This window comes from Nasonia vitripennis, chromosome 5 (genome assembly GCF_009193385.2).
Source record: "Nasonia vitripennis strain AsymCx chromosome 5, Nvit_psr_1.1, whole genome shotgun sequence".
NCBI classification, from domain to species: domain Eukaryota; kingdom Metazoa; phylum Arthropoda; class Insecta; order Hymenoptera; family Pteromalidae; genus Nasonia; species Nasonia vitripennis.
The window spans coordinates 22,682,896-22,705,064 of NC_045761.1; the positions used below are offsets into that span (position 1 = coordinate 22,682,896).

A 22,169-nucleotide genomic window follows, 5' to 3' on the forward strand; every position below is an offset into this window, starting at 1 on the left:
AACCCGCGCCCGCGCAAGCTCAAAGTTTCGCGGGATCGACTTCGTCCCGGAACGACGACGACGACGCAGAGTAATGGTTGAAGGTGGTGAAGGGGTTCGTATTTTGCTTCCTCCTAGAGGAAGCTTTCTAATAGTAAAATTTTGAGTTTCTTCAAAACTTCCTCGTTTGGTGCTCGGGATTGACCGCTTTGTTCGGCAGATAAAATGAAAAAGGCGATTTTTTTTTAAATTCATATCTCTGTAACTAAACGTCATAACCTCGCGAAAAAAATTAAAATTATGTCAATGGGTCACGTGTCAAACTATACCCCATTAAAATTTCAAGTGATTTGACTACTTATTTTTTCAGTAATAAATCGAAAACTGAAAAAAATGAGTTTTTTTTGTGCCACGATTACGGACGCAAAAAGGCCTTATTGCACTTGAGATTTCGGGAAAAAGTAGATATTTTATATGTTTTGGCTAAGTTTATTGCACAGCTTTCAAACCCCTATGGTTCGTAAGATTTCTTATTCTCAATTTCTTATATCTCTAAAACAATGTAGTCAAATGCTTCAAATTTTTATTTGGTGATTCACTATAAAAAAAAGCTATCTGCTGTTAAAATTTTAAACGATTCCATCAAGCGGTTTTCAACTAAAGAGCTAAAATGTAAAAAACGTTTTCTTGAAAATTGCGCGAGCGACCTATCTAATGAATAACCTGCTGTTTTGATGGTTAGGTTGGTTAGGAACACATGTAAACATGCGTGAATTTCTGTGAAAAAAAATTTACGACAGTGTTCGAAAACAGAGGGGTCTGCAAACTTTTGGACAATGAACTATCCAAAACTTTTATTAAATTGTGTATCAAAAATCGCCTCATACATTAGCAAGCAGATATATAGATATATTAAAACAATATTTTATTTATTGGACTTATACATTTATTTGGAGGAAGCTACGTGCCAATGAATTGGCAGCGGTTTTTTTGTTTGCTTTCGAGCTGGTTCTTCTTTTCTCTCACGCGGCAAGAAGCGAGGTAATTAATAAAGAGGAGGAGAAAGCGAGGAGCTATTTGGATGATTCGTATACGCGCTGGGGCTAATTAAGGGGGTCTGTTTACTCGGATTACTCCGTTTGATGGTTTTTATCTCTCGGCGGATCGGGTTTCTTTTCTTCAGGTGAATAATGTAACACCCGAAAATCTGGATTACGAATATAATAATTCAAGCAGATAGCAGTGGACTTAGGCCATTACAGCATGAGTGTCTCAAGACAGTTTTGGCACAGGTGATACGCCGCTACATATGCACAACGCGCGCGGATACTTACGAAGGGAAGTATGAATGTGCCTATGCGCCACCTAGCGTCGCTAGCCGGAGACTGGAAGCCAAGAAGTCCAACTGGTGGGGAGAAGCAGACCAGTCCAAAATTGTCTTAATTTACGGCTACTGCGACAATAGCAAAAGAATGAAAAAAAAACTCACCATTTTCGAAAAGCCGAGTACCCAAGCCGCACAGCGTCTCATATCTGCAACATAAAAAATAAACAGCACTTATAGCAAACTTTACGCCGGTATTATCCTAAGTGACTCACGCGTGCAGCACGTTTACAACCCAATTTTGCGCCATTTTCAACCGAGGCCGAAAATACGGGGTATACGACTCCAGCACACACTACCAACACACATACGCATGCAAATGTCTCCAGGGAGGGAAAGGAAGAGGACTCGAGTTCGCTTTTCAAAATTTATGCATCGTACGAGTAATACGTCTCACTTTCGACCTGATCCCACGTTATTTATATGTCGGATTATGCAGCAGCGTTGCTTGCCTCGGGCACGACTCCCAGGGGACCGTAAAAGTCATGGCTTCATTCTCGATCGGTTGACTAAACGGCTTTCACTTTTTTCTATGGCTCTCTCACTCTCGCTTGTTTGCAAGGTTTCTGACCTGTCCTTGTTTTCAAATATTTCGTAGGCAAACATTGGTGGTTGGTACGAAGGTCAGCGTGGTGATTTTGAATTTACACGTCAACAGCAGTTGACTAAATTTTTCACAGAGTGAAAGAGGATATCGATGAAGTATGCACGTTGTCTTGAGGTGATCAAAAACAAATTTAGTTCAGGTTTACCTTGAGCCGGGCTTCTTTCAATTGAATATTTCAACAGTGAAAGTTTTACGCTACGCCTAGTCAATCCAGCTCTTAAACTAAAGTAGGGTCGTAATAGTCTCGTCTCGGGTGGGAGTAAGGTTCGATAAAATATGGTGAAATTATCTCGCCCTTGAGTGGCGCTCTGAGAAAGAAGTTGCTGATTTTACGCTTTTCTACCCATTTTAGATGACGATTAGATTAGATTCCACTATCTTCGTAATAGAAAAAGCGCCTCTGAGACTGATAAACGGATGAATAATTCCTAGAACTAATATTTCATTCACGGAAAGCCTCAAGTTTTCCTGATCTTTTAAATAATTTAGAGAGACGCTGGAAATTGCGTGAGCGTCTTTATTAATATTAGAAACTTGAAGTTAATTCTGCTGATGACTTATGAAGCAGGGTGGCTAAATATTGTATACGTAGCCATAAATCCACATTTTATCTTGAATAACAAATTACCTGCAGAAATTGGCACATGATGTGACAATAGCATCTATGCATTACTGATTTATGATTTCGGTCGCGCCCGTGACAAAGAAAATTTATGACTACACCTTAATCTCATTAAGGGTGTACGTTATTTTTTTAAAATCAACTTAACGTTCGACAAGTATGTCAGGTAATGAAACGCAATTTTTATAAGTCACTGTTTTTTACTATGTACCGAACGAATCCGCCAATGTCAATTGTCCTTACGATTTGCCGTGAGTAATTGCGGGCTTCAATTATTCATATTTCAATTTTTCAAATGATCAAGCTGATCAAATACATGCTTCGTACTACGTAAAATGGAATAGATCGTTTAATATTTCGATCGAAACAAAACGACACATTTATCGCCATCGAGTTTCACTTTATCTATAAGGATTTTTTTTTCAAATTTATCGATCAGCTATAATAATGCAAACCATCGTTGATGCATGTAAACAACAAATGAAATTCCGATACACAAGAGCCCTTAGTAAACAGGAAACTTCTTGCTTCACAACACCGTAGATCGAAAAAAGTAGAGCCTTTGTTCTCGCGCACGAGCGTCCAGGCGAAGGGGGTCACAACCCCTTCTTATACCCCCTCGAGTATACAGCAGCAGCAACGATGATGGCGCAGGCTCTGGTCAATGCAACTTCTAATAACAACCGACGGCGGCGTTTGCATGCGTGTACCGGCCTTCTAATCGGGCTGTATCAATCTCGAAGAAGGAGCATGTTCATGTTGCACTCAAGGCTCGTCCGCATGGCCGTGCGATGGAAAAGCTCAGATAAACAAGTTATAATAACAGCTTATTGGAGATTATCGGAGAGGCTTTCGAGGCATTAAAAGCAGCGGTGGATTGTGTTTAGTAGCGAGTTTTAGATTGGGTAAATTATCTAAAGGTAGAATAAATTGAAATTGCAATCGAGACTGAAGCGCTTGCAATCAAACTCATTCAAACAGATCAACTGTCCACAAACTATCCAGCAATGGATTACCGAAGCCCACTGGCAACTCCAAATTTCTCCAACGTCGTGTCGAGCTATACTTTCTAATAAGTCGCCGTGTAATCCCCTTTCACGGTATTAGACAAGCTATGGTTAAGGTCAGGTAAAGCTGATGCTATTGCTGCTGCTGCTGGCGACATTTCGCGCGCAAATGGCCGGAAGCATAATTGTCGGATATTAGATTAAAATGCAAATTGACACCGGCAGCGTCACTCGCATCTTCGCTTTTGCCTCGAGCAGAGCGCGTACTGTCTCGATTTGCATATTTTGGAATTTCATGTATTAATCCGTTTAGTTTCGTTTTCTTGAGCATCTCTCTCGTGATTCTCATGAATGATCGTCGAAATTTTTAAAATAACCGGCGCTCGTTATACTCGATCGTCACGTTTTAAAACTAGGAGGAAGCAAAGAGACTTACTGGCTGGTGGGGATAATAAATTTTATTTACGGTTCGCGCATATCTAGCCATTTCAATTCCCAGTAAAGTAATTTCTGCTGCATTAAGTTGGCCATAAATCACACGGTAATGTTTCAGATAATGCCGAAGGCGATAAATTCATTCTTTCCAACTTTTTATCTCTAACTCGTGATTTGCACCAGTAGTCGCACCCCTGATTCGTTATGCGAATAATAAATTTCATAATAAGCAATAAACAATATCCAAGATATCGAAATCCCAATGCTACCCGAAAGAGACATCGTCATTCAAGCCGCATCGTCAGACTATGAAAAACAACGAGTCGCACCTCCTCTCACGATCGATTGGTATTCTCTCGAGGCACACATGCAACCTCCCTCGCTGCCTCTCCAGACGCTCTTGTTTGCGCAAAGCCGTCACTTCGCCGAAATCCGTATACGATACAGAGCGGCATCAGCATCGCCAGCTGCTTTAATGACGGGGACGGCAGACTTATTGCACTTTTCTTTTTACGCGAGTCGGCACACGCCTTTGGCCCTGACCGCGATTCGTACGACGTCGCACATGATGTGTATGTATAGCACCTATAATGGCTTACTTCATGGGCCGTACGGTATTCCGTGATTATTTCACGCGGCGAACTGACGTAAACAAAAGTAGAGGCGAAGATGTAGTTTTTCGGAGGATTTGTTCGGAAAGTATGTAGATTTATTGATAAACGTTCTTTCTCTTATTTATTCTCTAATCCAACGAATCGATATTCTAACAAAAAAATGCATAAAAGGCCCACCTTATTAAACCACATAAAATCATATACACCCACATGATATACTGGAACTATCAAGGCACCATCTGCTGTAAAAACTGCTCGACTTGCAGACCGTAATAACTCCGTGTGCAAACAAGATCCGCGCCTCAGCCGCGCAAAAAACAGCGCAGCGGCGAAAAGCTAAATTAAACAATCAAAAGTCAAATCCAGCCGGTGATTTACAGAAGCACTACGACTGCACCGAACTTCCGGTCGCAAGAAACCAAGAGCGAGAGAGAGGGAGACAAGAAAACTACTCCCGCCCACGTCATGCAGCAGCAGCAGAACGTGTAAATCGCGAGGCTACCGCAATTTGCGTTGTGATTTACGGCTGGCGAATTCGCGCGGCATCATCCGTATATACTACTACGCGAAGAGATTCGCCAACGCGACCTACGCTTTTGTTGACTCCCACTTGTTTACCATTTTCCAATAAGTCACCGAGTATTCCTTAAAATTCGTAGTTCGCTTTAAATTCTAATAATGTATCCATCAGTTAATTAATTAAAATAACAAAATTGCTACATTGTCTCGCAGCACATCACCGAAACAGCCTCACACCCGATCCCCGACACGCTCATCTCCCCAAAATCGTTCCGAGTTCTAGCTTTCCCACACCGGCAACTTTAAATTAGCTTCGTTAATTAAACCCCGAAAATCGATTCAGAAGTGTCGTCCCGGTCGCCTCATCTGCAAAACTATCAAAGCCCGGGTTACATAATCGGCTAATTAGAGAGAAGCTAGAGGAAGAGAGAGAGAGAGAGAGAGAGAGAGAGAGAGAGAGGGAGAGAACGACCTCGCGATTAATCCAGAAGTGCGGCGGAGGACGTCGACGGCGTCGGCCCAGGAGGGTTATATTCGCTGTACGCGCCGCTGTTGTTGCCGAGGAGGCATCGCGATAACGATGATGAATGCAGTGTGTTTAGGTCGACGTCGCCGCAATTGATCCGACGTTTCTGGGCCGCAAGAGAGAGAGAGTGAGCGGGTTGTTGTTGCCTGTGTCTGCTCCGTGTGTGTAAAGAGACGTGTGCGCGACTGTGTTTCGCGCCTTTGAGAGAGAAATCGCGCGGGGGTGTGAAGGTGAAGCCGTACATGTACTGGGGTTTGACTTTGAATGCAGCTGCAGAGGTGAACAGGTGATGCCCTTTTTGGATACACCGATAGTTAAGGGATATTTTGCAGGTGTACAAAATAAAGCAGCGAATTCGTCGAGCAATTAGTAGCAGCCTCCGGAAAAAATCCGTCAAAGTCCGTCTCCTCAATAATTCAGAGCAGCCAGTGATGCGAGAAGTCTCTTGACTCTTCGCTTTGAGCTTTATCTTTAATACTGCCTATGCCCCCTTTTTTTCTTTGACCGAATGACCTAACGGAGCCTTTCAATATATTCTTGCACGCTTTGAGAGTCCGGCAAGGATACTCGCTCTCATTGTACGGAACGCCCGAAGCGTAAGAAATCCGCAATGCGGACGAAGATAAATATGGAAGCTTCTTCCACGGGATCTACTACTCGGTCTTTGTTTTCCCATTTCTAATTATACTCAGCTTCCCTCGGCCGTGAAACTCAGGTACCAAGTACACCTTCTCGCAGCGTACGTAATATATTCATCAGCGAAAATAAAAGCCAGCAACAACAACAACAACAACAAACAACTCGGCGAGGTAAACTGAATCAAACTGAGCGAGCAACTTTCTAAAATCCATCAGCTCTCCGCGAGACAGCTTGCATCTCTGGAAATTGGTCATCCCCTCCTTCGATACACCGTGTGTTTTTCCCTTCCACCCCTGGGACTTTGCTTGCACGTACTCCCTCGGAAGGTCTCCAGTGGATGTACACACACGACGTGTTTAAACTATCGCATACGGAATTGCCGCGCCGGATGCGAGAGAAAAATGCGGGACGAAGTGTCCCCCCGAAGCTGCGCGCGCGCTGGGTATGTGTATTATTTATTTATTCGCTCAGTGTGTGTATGGGTCGATAGGGGTTTTAAAATTTAACGGGCGACGTATCGACTGACGTTAATCTTGGACGTGTAGGATGCAGTTTCGGGGATACACAGGATGATTAATAATCTGACTTTTATTGGTTATCGGTTGATCGTGCGGGGATGTACTGGGGGAGAAAATTCGAAGTCGTGAATCAGCGTGAAATTTGCATGATTCAATGTCAAACGGTGAACTCGAAAATTAAGCTTTACTACAATACCGCTATTTTGTAACCAGCCCCCGAATAAAAAAGTCAACGCGACGTTAAAGAGTAGCTGAATAACGTGATGCACACTTTTGGCCGCTACTTTCGCGAAAGCTCATGCAAACTTTGCCGAGGTTACGTCTCTCCTCTCTGCCAAAATGTCCACTGAGAGAAAAGAATCCTTGACACAAAGAAGAATTCTTAACTGTTAAGAAAATTGGATTAAAATATGGACAAATCCAAGCGTCTTAACAGTTAGGTTTTCAGATTTTTTAATTTTCGTAACTTTCTTTTCGTCGACGTAAAATCACTAGCACTTTATAATTACTTGTTTTCACTTCTTATTATCATTTAGTATCGCTCTGAGACTATTCGATGTTGAAAGATTTTTTGCAAAGTTTTTGCAAAATATATTCGAATGATAGAACGATATGCATACAGAATCTTCATCTTCATCGAACAAGCCCTACGATATTTTAAATGTTGTGCATCAATATGTTTTCTTCCAGGTACGTAAGAAAAGCATATCACGCGTGGAATAGTATAAATGCATGTACGGGTCTCCGATTGCAGCCGACACATTTCGACGCCTCGCGTAGTCGCGTGCCGACGAGTCGCGCTTTTGCTGCACTCGGTCGATAAGTTTTTACCGACAGTGCGCCACAATCGCTCAAAAATTCCTAAATCCTTAATAGTTAAGAATTCTTCTCTTACTATGAAGAAATTTTCGTTTGCAGCAAATACATGAAAAATAAGCTGTGGTTAAGTCACGAATCCTTTGCGACAAGGATTCTTTTCTCTCAGTGTCTGTCATCGGGTCGTGTGCGTTTTCTGGAAAATAGGATAGCTTCCGGACTCGCACAGTTACTAATTCCCGCCGTGAAGCTTGCTAGCTTTTTCTAAGTAAATTACTCGATCAATTTCATAACAAAAAAAATATTTCTTTTGCCAACTTACGTACATAATGCAGAGGGAAGGAAAGCTACTTAGCTCGAAAGACTTTGACTCACCTGCAACAAAGAGAAACAAAAGCTAGGTTAATTAACGTAAAAATAGCGCATTTTTCTAGACGATGGTACAACAGTGAGTTTTAAGTCAAAAAAAAAAACCAGACGCTTGTACTTTCAGAGTAAACCCGGATGAAAGAGACGGGGAGAATCCCTTTGGGCGTCTTAGCGCTAAAATACCAGGTCGTTCAGTCAAGCAAAGTCGATTCAATTGTGACGAAGGATAAGACTCGCATTCGACTCCACTAAATGGAAATCCTCGTGACGCATTAGTATTCTCCGAGGATTTGCCATCTTTTGTCCGCGGCTACGTGGAGAATAATTTTATGGAAATTTAACCCACATACCGCCACGCCAGTCTTTCATAAATTTGCGAAATTCAGGATAGGAGAGACTCGCTTTGATGTCGACCTATGTTAAAACCAATGTTTAATTTTCTCTGGCGATATAACGTTAAAGTAATCTATAAATATATGCCGTTCGCAATAATAAACCCCTCGTTGCGAACTACCTTCTAAAGCTCAATTAGAAAGCTCTAGACAATATCCATTAATTCCCCGAAAAAGCGTTCGGCTATTCATTCGAAAGAAATATCGAACCCACCCCAAAACGGCCCCAGATCTATTCGCGCGATTTCCACTCCAAAACAACCCCATCGAATTTAATTACACCGAATCTTTTTCCAATAACCGCCCAGCTCTGAGCAAAAAAAAATAAATAAATAAATAAATCTATCTCCATCCCTCCCCTTTCGCATCACAATAAAAGCTGCAGCAGCAGCTCAAACGAAGCCGTAATATACAGTCCGACGAGCACGAAGCCGCATCCTTTTGTCGTTCATACGAAAATAAGAGCCTGGGTGAGAGAGCAGGATAACAGTGGCAGTCGGCCAAACGTCGTCTCGGGGCACAGACTTCGCAGTGGTCAGCGCGATTCTCCAACTAGGCCTGTTATACGCCTGCTGCGCTTGATGCAAAATTATTACCCTGTTTCGGGGAGGTTACTGCTTCGTTTTCGTCCGAGTTGGTCAGTGGACTGAGTTATTTGCATCGAATTTGAGTTTGCTGCAGCCTGCTTTGTTAAATTGACAATGCCGCAATTGCTGCTGTTGACGGTGTTGTTTTGGGAGAACAGATTTTTTTCACAGAACTGATACTATATCAGTCATTTACATATGATATTATTCGAAAAAATGCAACGATCTGCTAATCAACTTCCGAGCTGAAGAATCGTTAACACTGTATAACTCGGCTGGTATCACGAGGCCGCCACTAATTAGCTAAGCAAACGCCAACGCACTGCATCATAACGGAACCGCCCGCACATAGTTTTTGCCGGGACAAGCCCGTAATCCGCGGTTTGGATCAAGTTTGCGCCACGCATTAAACCGTTTTCGCGCATCACGCACAAGCACGCCGGCGTCTCTATAACGAACCCAACCCCCTCCTTCCCCCAGAAGAGTATTACCATACAGAGGAAAATGTAATTGCACATTGCGGCGAGAGCGCGTATACGTGTATCTATATTCTCCAGAGTGGCGTAACCATTTTCTTCAATAGCTTCGATCGCGAAATTGGCAGCAGCAGTACCGACCCAAATTTTCGCGTTGCCGAGTTAACACAACACAGTAGTGTATACAGGGTGGGCTGTACCTGCGGCATTATGCGCCGCTTCACCTACGCCCTTCGAATTTATTGCCGCTGTTGAGGCTTAAATTATTCCAGACCTTAATCGGACGCGCTCACGACCCTGAAGGACGAAATTAATCGAAGCTCACTGCTGTGTAATAGCGGGATGTGTGTGCGTGGGTGTTTTCGGTGTGTGCCTCGAGGGAGATCCATTACTGGAGCTTTTTTTAGAACGGTGATCTCTGGTCGCTGTTCTGGTCGTGGATAGTGAGTTATCGTCGTGTGCTGGGGTATAAGATGTCTTTAGACGCTTGACGATAAAGACAACTCATTGGGTAACAGTGCGCACAGTATCTTTTCTAAAAAATTCAAACACCTTGAAGACGCATAACTCACAACAAACGAGCTCAAATCCGCAATATTCCCGGCAACCATCCATCGCATGAATAGAAACCGTTCCGGCTTTTTCTCGCTTCAAGACCTACATAGCATTGACGACGTAATAACACAAGAGACTTGGAAAACGAAGACAGCGGCGGAGTAGCACACAAGATGAAATCTCTCTCTGCAGCAAAGGGGATGTACGTGTACGCGCGCTTGACAACTAGGGTAAAAAAGCCGAAGAAGCAAAGAACGCGTGGACGAGTCTAAGGAAATAGAAGCTACTGCTGTTGCTGCGCTCGGACAAAGTGACAAAGTTCCTCGAGCTGCTAAAATCCGACAAAGCTCAAAAGCGTTTATTGAATTTTTCACTGCCGCGCTGCAGTCGTCCTCGGGATGGTTTGCCCATTTCCCATTCCGACATAGGGGACCACCAGCGCGGTGGAGAGAGAGACTTCCTTTCTCATCTCTCTGTGTGACTCCAGAGCGCCATGGGACGACGACTGCTATTGAATTTTAGTCCTTCTTTTCTTTTTGCTTTATTCCGAGAGCTGTGACTGATTGAATGCGGATGCAATGCTCCAAGGGGGTTCTGTGGTCATTCGGTTGTGTATGATCGATCTGTTGTACGTTTCAGCTTCTTTATGCTTGTGAAATGTATCACGTACGCATTGTTATTCCGCGGAAAAAGATAAATCTTGTAACAACTCAAACATTGAAAATAATTAATTACAATCCAACCAGACGTTCTTCAACGCAAAAGACGCTTCCTTATATCCGCAAATTTAGCTGGCTCCTAAACATAGCCTATTTATTTATAAAAGCAATGAGGGGTGTAATATCCAATAGAATCTCTTGGCAAGCTCGTCGGCAACAATAATCCGTACCAACGTGACCTGCCACACTACGTCGTCTAGCAGCACGTGGTTGACTGCGCGCGCGCTTCCCCACGCGATCAGCGTCGTCGGCTGCAAGATTGATATCGTCTACTTATTTATTGCAAATGCAAAGCTATATCAGAGCCGAGTAAGACTCATCGATCGCTCCTAAAAATAATGAACCGCCGCGAGAGCACGAGGTTCGCTCTCGGACTATTTTTAAGGCACTCGACGTATTTCGGCTATTTTGGCGCTGCGATTTTTTATCGTCGTGACGCGGCGCGTCAGGTCTATTATTGTTTGTTTGCGTTGTCACATTGCGCGAAACTCTGTGGCATAAAATCTGCTCCCACAAGTATTTTGCATCGTTATAGACGAACGACGTAGATTACTTTAATGACCGTCGATTAACCAGTTTCCGCCGAGTTCATTCCGTACGTCAATCAAGTCTTAACTGGTTAACTACGTTAGCGTAATGGTAACGTAATTTAAATTAATCGCAGCGACATCGAAACGCTACACGAGAAAAATTTCACGATTCTCACTTACAGAGAACTGCGGGACAAACAAGAACACTCACACCCTGAAAAAGCACTCGGTCGAACAATGAAGTGCGCGGCCGTTGAAAGCATCCCCGAAAACTGCTGGCGCAAACGACTCGCCAGGGCAAATACGCGATTGCCGAACTCAGTCGTTTCGGCATCTCAAATGTACGAGCTCAGCGAGAGAAAGCAGAACGAGAGAGAAGAGGGAGAAATCATTAACGGCACCGCAAGCTACGGCCCTCTATCTCTCTCTGCTCTCAGCTCGATATCGGAACCGCCTGAGATTACCAGGGAACGGGCCCTCGACTACTCCTCGTAAGTGTCCTAATCGGACATGCTTAAGGTCGAAAGAAACGTTTCCGCCTTTATCTTCACTGCTCTCTATACTGTCGTTGCAGCCCTGAGAGTTTAACTCTGTTGCCTTCATAGTAGAGCTTCTTTTTTGTGTATAGCGAAAAAAGAGCGACAAATCGTCATTCAAAAACTCGCGTCAAGCGAGAGCACAATGATACGTAACAGGCGCAGAGGGAGGGATATGAGGAAAGTTAGAGTTGCTCGCGCGCGCGCGCGAGCAAATCGCGATCTACGGGTCGCCTGCTACACTCCCGGGAAATTCAATGGTCGCGCGATGGCTTTAAACTTCCAGCCGCCGCCGCCGCGCCCGCGCCGGATTACGGAAGTCCTTACCCATCCGCTATATACCGAGAGGAGGAGACGGAGGATCGATAAATTCATAAGCTCCATCTATCTCGTACTCTTTCGCTTTTTGAGTTTGCCGTTGTTAAAGCAAGCTCCGCTAGCGGAGCTGAAACGAGCTTACGAATTTTCGTTTCCGAGCTTTAAAGTTTCGATCTGCTCTTTCATCTTTCCGTTCGGACGGGGAAATACGGCGTGTTTACGAGGATATCGCTTTTTCGGGGAGTTATTGGAAGATAATTTGAATTTGAATTTTGGGGAAAGAAAGCTTCATTGTGACCGAGTTATAATATCGTATGTCTTATATTTCCGCGAGATTAAACAACGCATTGCTTAAAATAAAATTAAAGCCCCTGCTCTACATCAATAATTCATCGGCGAATTAATTATGTTTCGCTGAATAAATCTGGCTCTCCATACACCCAATGCCTCCTTTATCTCTGTGATCACATTGATAGCCTCCACATTTCCTCTCCACATTTCCTCTCCTCTCCTAATTTCTTCCTAATTAAAACATCGCAAAAAACCATAGCTCTTCCGATAGCCGCGAAACTCATTAACGAAGCACTTACTCAACTGTGTTCCGCGATACATTCATCAGATATAGTCCCCTGCACACACGTACACAAAAAGCTCGCTACAAAGCATCTCTTTACGCACACTAAATCGACTCTCACACAGAGTGTACAGACATATAAATAATTCAATCCTCTTCGAGAGGAAAAAGCATCTCGACTCACGCGAAGATGATTCGCCGCTGGCAGAGCAAAAAGCGCGAAGAGAAGTCGATTACCGTGAAAATGGATAGCTCCAGCTCGGAAGCAACCAGACACTGGCCGGACTTATAACTTCCTTCAGGCTTTACGCGCGTCTACGCACGATGATGCGCAGCCGGTCTCTCGGATTAATGGCAGGAAATGACTGATTCATTGCCGTCGCGACGCAGTAATGCCTATCGAGCTTTTCGTGCTTGCGTGAGACTGCAGTTCTGACTTCGATTCTGGAGAGGAAGGAATCGTGGGATTTGATGTAAATGAGATATTTGGGGGAATCGTGGGGTAGAAAGCCTTGATTTCGACGTTTATGTCAATGACGATGACGTATGAGAAGAATAAGTCCTTGTAAAAAAGCGTGTAGTTGACGCATCGAAACGGTGCCAATTAATTGGAAATTTAATCAATGCCAGCTCAGGAAAACAATGATGGATGAATTCGGTTCGACGTACCTCGTTCATCGATTTTATCGAGATACCAAAATAACGCGTGCGGACAAATACGAACACAGAAGTGTTTTACATTATTCATCGAATACTTTGTATAGTTTTGTCTCCCATCGATAACAGCTTTCGCAAACAAAGTGCGTCCTCAAGCAATTCATGAAAATTGAACTCAGCATGACGTCTAACCAAACTCGGAACTATACTACTTGAATGTACTCCTATCTCACGTACACCAAAAGAATCTTTCACGTTCTCTCGTTAAAACCAGCCAATTTTCCTCTCTCCCGGCGGTCCAGGCGTAAAAAAACCCATCAAAATCCCCGTACTAAATAATTTCCCGAAATCGCGAAACTCTACCCTCCCAAAAAATAACACAGCCCAGCGGTGCTCTAAAAATTTCAGCGCGTACGAATTCCAGTCTCGCGCTCTATATCGATCGTCAACCAGCAGTACCGCTTTTCCGCTCTAGCGGCAACGCTGAAGGGCCATTTGCAAAAACAAAAACCTGCGCAAACACACAAGCACACACTCAAGCGCCGGCGAAAAATACGAAGCAGCAGTGAAACGCTATACACGCCTGGCTGACTCGTCAATCAATACCCTTTTAAAATTCAAATTCCCGCCTTGGCAGTAGTGTAGCTCTCTCTCTCTCTCTCTCTCTCTCTCTCTCTCTCTCTCTCTCTCTCTCTCTCTCTCTCTCTCTCTCGCGGATATGCGACGACGATCTCGAAGCTTTCACAGAGCGAGGGATCGCGCGACGTATTTACTGTCAACATTTCAACGGCCTGGTTTCAGCAACGCTCTCGCCTCATTATGCCCCCAGGAAACTCAGCTCTGCTATTTCAGTCGGCCGAGAGAGGCTACATGCATGTGTATAGCAGTGGCAGCTGCAAATCGACCGTGCGGCAGCTTCTCTCTAGGAGGAGCTCTATCTCTTCTCTTGGTGGTGTCGGGTGTATCGTGCGCCGAAGAGAGAGGAAGCGTATGACGGTGACTCGGATTCGCAATGGGAATTAAGGCTGAGGAGCTTTATGTGGTTGGATGAAAGGGGTTAATTTTAAGCTTTTAAGAAGCGAAGGAGGGTCGGATAATTCCTTTTTTCGCGGTAAAACTTGAGATACTCTCGTTTTACGACGTCGATTATGCAATGAAAAAAAAGTAAATCCGTGCGAAAGTTCGACGAACGTTATGTAAGAAGCTCAAAGTAGGAACTTTACAGCTGAGATCGATCGGGCAGCTGATGGAAAGTTTTGAAAAACTTGCCTAGACGTTAATTCTTCTGCATTAATTCCAGAAAAACTGCGCTTCATATTTAATGGAAACGCGGAGAAAAGAGCAATTTGACGAATACAGGTTAGACTTATACACCTTCAGCTCTCAAACGCCAGACTCAAAGCGAGATCTATGTGTAAACTAGTGCTCGGTCATTAAAAATGCATACAAAAAAAGAAGGTGGGATTGCTTTGCAGTTTGCACGATGAGAGAGTTTTTTACTTTGTAATGGAAGTGTGAGGTTTTGGGGTTAAAGAACGTAATAATGTAAGCTTTGAAATGATTGCTTGGGGAAGAAACGAGTTGTGCAAAGGTGAAGTACGGATTTTAAGTGAAGTCAGAGTCTATACCAATTGTTTTGTATTTCCTTCAGGTAATGAATATCTTACCGAGAAAACAGAACAATTGCTCGTTAGGGCAAAAATATCTCATCTACTTTAAACGGACTAATTCAATATGGGTTACATTTTGATTGCTCCGGTAGGCAGTTAAATTCACTCATTGAATCAAGCTAAATCCGTTTACTGCTACTTCTCATGCCATTGCAGGAGTGACTTTTTGCTGAAAGCTTTGGAGTCAAGTGAAACTTGATAAGGATTCTATTGAGTTAGTTCATTTAAAAAAAAATGTAATGATGACGCTCACATTAAGCTAGAGTTCTTTGTATAGAATTAAAAGTGGTGAATAATTTGTAATATAACATTTAACACGACAAATGTATGAACAAAATTGCAAGCTGTGCAGTTCTTTAATGACTGATAAACAGATTATTTTTCAACTATCGAATACCAATTCTAAACTTTAATCAATATTTGATACATTTTATACAAGCTCAACAGACGATAAGTGTAAATAGTGTGCGAACAAAGATAAAATGGAGACGCTTTTGAACCACTATTGATCGGAAGGCGCTTTCTCGTCCTTTAGCCGTAACGTTACCGACTCAGCAAGGATGCCTGCAGTACCTACGGCTGCAACCCCAAAAGCTTGCCTGTGCTTACCACCACCAGGGTTTTCCATTTCTGTTTCATCCCTTATCATCCAATTCTGTGTTATCCGACAAACTTTTCCATATTTTTTGGCGTATGGTTATGCGGAAAAAATTTTGGATAATTTATTGATATAGATAAGATTAAGGTTAGACTATTCGAAACTAAAACTCGTTGTTTGGATTAATTTAATTTCGATAATTTTTTCACAATTTAAACAATTCATTCAAATTTGCAGTAGCCTACCTTATCGCCGGCTACAAACATCGATCTCATTCAGCCACGAGGTTGCTACAGTACTTGCAGACGATAATTTAGAAAACTACGTAGCTTTACCAGCATGCAATAACTCTTTTATCCGTGTAGTAATTATTTATAAAGTTTCAATCTGATTAAACGAGGTTTTTTCGGATATCGACGTTGACACAGGCGACGAGAAAGTAAAAATATATTTGTTCAATATAAAGCACATTTTGAAAACGCTCCAACGCAAAATAATTTATTACAACTGTAACATGAATTATTCAAGTAACCTGAATGCTGTACATTAAAATTTAAACCGTAAATAATACACAGCAGTTTTCAATCATTTTTTGCTCGGGACGTTTCGAAAAAATCAATCCACGCGTAGAGTATGCAAAACTTGGCAAGCAGAACGTAAAACTATGTTAAATAAAACATTAATTAAATCGCGATGCGCGGTGTGTTACCTTAGCATACTTATATTCTCCGCTGCCGCTAAGGAAAAAGTAAACAGACTACTAAACTACGTAAAACAAACTAGTACCGGTCTAGAAGTGTAAATGGCGCGTTTGTACTACGAAAACACACGCCTATACAGACCGCTCGTAAAAACGTTAACAATCCTACTTTGACATACGCTGAGCTATTCAGAAATAAAGCGACATTTTCACGTTCAGCACAATAACACGCGTCCAAGGAATAATTAGCTTCCACAAAAAAATTATCATTCAAGCGATAGCTATAGCTGATTCGTTCGGGGAAACGTGTTTTCCACTACCACTACACCTCGAAATTTCGTGGAATCGAATTCCGGCGCAGCATTCTAAACAGGCGCTCCCCCCGGTATACTTTCAAGCGCGACGATCGAAGTATCATTGCCCCCGCACGCAATCGTAATGGTAATTATACCGAGCGCCTTCGTCAGGATTCACGCGCAGTCGTTGCCTTTATTATAGAGCTCGATAGCGTCTATAGCGAAATCTACGAGTATATGCCGCGGATAAATTGCTCTAATTCGAGTTGGATGTGCAATCAGCGTAAAAATCCGCAATTTCGACCACATCTGCGACTGCGCGCTCTCAATCGTATCGGCTTCCGGTCATTGCAGAGACCAACACGCCCTGGTAACAATGCCCTTTTTCTCGTGTACACGTAGCTTATATTTTGCTGCACCGCATCGAAACGAATTCGAAGGCTCGGACCATTGTACGGCCATGCTACGTTTAATCGACAAATAGAAATGTGATTAGGGCGCAATGCGCTTCTGTTCAAGTTGTAAATTTCGGGTGAATTTCATTGCGATTTTATACGGGTCAAAGGTTTTTAGTGCATAGGTTAATGCTTTAAAGGTGTAATCTCTTGATACTGTACTATAATGCAAAATATTTCATGGAATGAGTTTAATTAATAATTTTTTAAAAACATGTTGAATTGTATTTATACGTTTTATAGTTCATGAACGTTTGAAATTAAGAGACCGACGACTTACTTTGACACTTGTTAAGATAAATTTTGAAATAGGTCGTGATCACTCGAGTATAGTTAGTAAGTGCATTAGAGCACTAACTCCTTAACAGAGGGTGCAGTCCGAATTTCAGCTAAGAACATCAAGCAAGATGCCCACGGAGTTATAAGATTTATCATCTCAAGTGTAAAAATTAGAAGATTATCCTTTATTTAGACAATTAAAAATTTGATCGAATTATTTAAATTAATAAAATTATACTTTTTGATATATTTTTAGACATCTTAATTGTTGTTTATCACACAGATACCGAACAATGGTAGGTCACAACTTCTTTTTAATATTTCAAATTCCATTTTTCCAGGAATTCCTTAAATTAAGTGTCAAAGTGTAGGGGCTGCGTTAAAATTTTCATTAACGTAATGCGCGTGAACGTAAGTGGTTTCTCTAATTAATGGAATAATAGGCCTTAAAACTGGAAATGAAACCGATGCCGCAATGATAAATGTAAATGAGACTTTTTAACGACCTGTCCAAACATTTTTTTCTTAAATACCAGAATGTTTACGAGGAGTATTCGTGTTCAATTATAACACCTAACAAAATGTTAAAAAAAAATAGTTTACATCATCAAACAACAGGATCTCTGGATAAATTACAAAGCTAAAAAACTCATAACATCTCTGACAGACGTGTTTGCATTTTTTAACCTTTGTGTACTAAAAAAGCAGTGTAACTTTATTATCTAGATTGAATCTAAATTGGAATGAGTACTTACTCGAAGTTTGCCTTTATGCATGACCGATATAGGATGTTTGTATGAAAACATTAAAACGTATTTAAAATTATAATTAAATTGCTATAAACTAAGCATCTCTTGTGATAGATGAAATACAGCCTCGGAGTGATCCTCACCCTTGGAGTAAAGCCTGATTAATTCTCAAGTTACACGATGGCCTACTGGTATAGCTTGATATGCGCCGCGGTTGATATGCTTAGTGCAATTCAACACATAAGCAGGATCAAATGGGAACTTTGATGATATTAAGATAATTTATTATGCTTCTTCTAAAGTTAATAGAATTCATCTTCCAATTCCACGTATCAAACTCAATTTCGCAAAACTTTCTAACTCGTATTTTTAATCAGTGCACTTTTGTAAAATTTCCAAGTTTTAATGCGCCATTTTCGCATTAAATCTTACGAAACTTTGACGAACTTTATACTACGTACACTCTGTGTCGAAATATTCAATGATTTTACGACAGCTTTCGGTCGCATAAAAAAAGTTGGCACCTTACTTCGATACCTAATTAACCTACATCAGACCAAGATTACATCTTCTAAAATGAAAAGTCAATACCATCAGCGAACAAGAATAAAATTTATACAAAGCACCTAGCTCGACAACCCGCTAAATACGGCAAGCAAAAAAAGTCGAGCTCGCGTCAAACCATCGAGGGCTTAATCCAATAGCCGAGCATTTCCTTATTCGAGCAGCAGCGGCAGTAAACTCGATAGCCAATCCATCGAGCGAAAATTGCGAATAATCGATGCGCCGATAGAGATAAAATTATATTTCGGCTATTGAATTAAACATCTCGCAGCAGCCTGAATATCAATTGATAGCAGAAGCAGCCATATAACAAGCAGAGAGGATACAACAGAGAGATAGAACGTGTGTAACTCCGACCCTCTCTCTCTCTCTTTCTCTTTCTCGCTCAGGATGAGCAAGTTTCCGTCCGCGCTAAAGCGACACATAACTCTTGGGCGATAAATTCAATAGGGCATCTCTCAGCATATATCCATATACGCACTCGAATTTATTGACCAATGCACGTGCGCCTCGTACAGATACGATTTCTTCTCATCGACGAGAGCGGAATTCCATTTCGCTGTCTCTCTTATATCTGGCCATAAAATGAATTTTTCAAGCCATAGCCCCAAATCCATACGTTAACCCGAGAGAAAGAGGGATAAAATAATTTCTATAGGAGAGAGGATCAGCTCAGCCGAATTGTGTTATACAAGATAAAAGGTGAGAGAAAAAAAATAACGTAATACACAACGCTAATGCTCGATATGGCATTAGGGGAATGTTTGGCTCGCGTTTCTGGCAGCGCTACTGGCCGCAGCGATTTTCTACCAAGCCTGGCCCGGTATTATTATACTCGCGACGTGAATTACACAGTGTGTGTGTGTATATATACATAAAATAGTGCGCGAAAGAAAAGGAGGACAAAGGGTTCGTTAGTAAGATTTCTCCTCCTATGAATTTAACTAGCTCGACGACGAAAACAAAACCTGGCACGATTCCCTCTTTCCTTTACCTTTTCTCCCTCTCTCTCTCTCTCTCTCTCTCTCTCTCTCTCACTCGTGCTAGTTCTCGTTCTTTCGCTCGCTTCATTTGTTGTTCCGTCTCCTAGTTTGTAAGCTCGTTTGACGCACTTTTGCATTTCTCTCTCTCTCTCTCTCTCTCTCTCTCTCTCTCTCTCTCTCTCTCTCTCTCTCTCTCTCTCTCTCTTGTCAAAGCTCGTACACGAGGCTGTGACCGCGGGACATAATAGAACTTATTTATAGACTAGTTGCGCCGGGCTGAACACGAATATACGTGTTTGTTTCTTTGAAAACCGTTCCGATGTATTACATCTGTCAACTTTCCGTCTCGTGAGTGCTTTGCTCGCGGTCGTCACGAGCTGTATCCAAATTACAGTGTTGGGTTTCAATTTTCAAAGCCAAGAAAGCTTTGGCAGCCGGAAAAAATTGATTACTTTTTATCAACCTATATACCTGCGGCCGCGTCTTTGACGGTTTATTTACGTACGGTTACGATCATCCTTCGATTATAAATAAATCGACGGAAATTCATTATAACACACGCGACTCGAAGCCAGATAAATCTTTCGAGCTTCTTCAGAATAAATCATTCCAACAGAGCACGCACGAGTGTTCTTAAATCGTTTAAAATTGAAGCGAACCAATTGGCTTGAAAATTTATAAACACGAAAATATTTCATCGGACGTTTTTACGAGGAATCGTTGTTAAAATCAACAGGTAGCCGCACGGCTCGTGGCGGCATTACCAAATCTGACGTGATTTCAAAATGTCTGTAATCGACTGAAATTAAGTTAGAGCTGCTTCTCATTCCACATAATTTGCCCTGTTTTTTCTTTTCCACGTCAGAGTGTAGCTTTTTTTCACGATCATCCGTCTCTCGCTTTAAAACGAGCAAACATCGAGCTAATGGACAATGATTATTTAAATTTTGTTTATCGTTCAATCTAAATTCTCACAGTGTATTACGCAGGTAGAAGCGCGCTGCGGATTTTTTTTCGCGAGTTAGTATGCAATAAACAGCGCTCAGCATCAAGGTTCGTAAATTAAATAATGCGTCCAATTACAGCAGGCTGAGATCACGGAGCGGATGTTGCGAGTCGTTATTTAGTCCTGCTGCTTGGTAAAAAAAGCGAAGGAACATTTTTCAGCGTTACATCCTTGATTAACTGAAATTAGCTATCGGAAAAAGAGAAATGAAAAGAGAAACTTTCGAACAATCATCGACAAGCTGACGACAATTGATTTTCCCCTAAGCACGTTTGTCATTCGAAACGGCCCATTCTCCGCAAGCACAAAGCAAACAAAAGAAAGCTCTGTTATTTACCGTAAGAGCGAGAGAGAGAGAGAGCGAAAGAGAGAGTACATGTTTAGAAAACAAGCCTATAAAGCCTGACGACGGGGTTCGCCATCGCAGCAGCAGCCCCGCCTATAAACGCCGGCGACTTTCTCATTTCCACAAAAGCTTCCACTTGATTTATCTCAATATCCAGTCGTCGAGCGACGACTCTCCTGCCGGAAATCTAAAAAGCTCTGCCGTATAGCTCGTTCCACGAGTGTAGTAGTAAAGGCCGCAGGTATATAGCTATACATACACCAGTCCATTCTCTCTCTCTCTCTCTCTCTCTCTCTCTCTCTCTCTCTCTCTCTCCACGTGTTCCAAGCTCATCATACACTGGACCAATCCGAATAGCTGGTAAATCCATTTAACCCCCTATCCCCGTTTATTTCCGCCGTTCTATCTCCATCTCTAGGCTGTTCTCTTTCTCTCCCGTGTGTGTACGTCTGTGCGAGTGTAAGTGTGTGTGTCCCATGCGACCAACGGCATTAACCGAGAGCAGCAGAGAGAGAGAGGGAGAGAGAGGACTAGCACTACTTTTCCAGTCACTAGTCCAGTAGTGTTCGGGTCTGTCAGGGGCGTGTTCCGGCCGCCTCAAGTTCGAGAATTAATCGCGGCAGCGACGTGGGACCCATTAATCGCCGCCAATTGCGCCGCACGACCCCGAGAGAGAGAGAGAGAGAGAGAGAGAGAGAGAGAGAGAGAGAGAAAGAGAGAGAGAGAGAGAAAGCCAGAATCAAGACTAAGCGGGTTAGAGTTGAGCTGTAAAAGAGCGGAGGGGGAGAAAACTTGACGAGTGCGAGAGGGTGCTGCAGTAGTCCTCCGAGCTTCTTGGAAAGTTCGTGCTAACTCGTACGCGCGTGTGTACGTACGCACTAACACAGTTGAGTAAAAGAATGAAGAGAAGTAGACACGCGCGCCCTACATGTGTAATACACGTACAGGGTGAGGGAGAAGTCCGAGATGGATTTTCGGAGTTGTTGATCATGCCTTGGAGAAATTTTTCAGAGAAGCAGTGCGCGCGGAGAGGTGCGAGCAGTTGATGGAGGTAATTTTCGAAGGAAGATTGGGGTGGAGCGAGTATTTCTCGGGAGAACGGTTTTTATTCGAGTGTGGAATTGCTGGTTGAAAAGGGAATGAG

The 22,169-nt window shown here is 42.6% G+C and overlaps 2 protein-coding genes across 10 annotated transcripts in view; both read right to left on the reverse strand.

Moving 5' to 3' along the window:
- Positions 1-22,169, reverse strand: part of LOC100114742 (neurocalcin homolog) — a 156,488-nt gene that overhangs the window by 105,909 nt on the left and 28,410 nt on the right. The window lies entirely within an intron of this gene.
- Positions 1-22,169, reverse strand: part of LOC100679718 (neuronal calcium sensor 2) — a 144,906-nt gene that overhangs the window by 93,141 nt on the left and 29,596 nt on the right. For 3 of the 9 annotated variants that reach the window (XM_016985746.3, XM_016985745.3, XM_016985743.3), the window contains one exon: positions 1,469-1,512. The exons of 2 other annotated variants lie outside the window; for them this stretch is intronic. In XM_016985746.3, the coding sequence (XP_016841235.1) occupies positions 1,469-1,510 (42 nt within the window). In that variant the 5' untranslated portion in view covers positions 1,511-1,512. Of the gene's footprint in view, positions 1-1,313; positions 1,385-1,468; positions 1,518-7,988; positions 8,038-22,169 lie in introns of those variants that run through there. 4 more of the 9 variants (XM_016985750.3, XM_031931330.2, XM_031931329.2 and 1 more) reach the window with 4 other exon arrangements.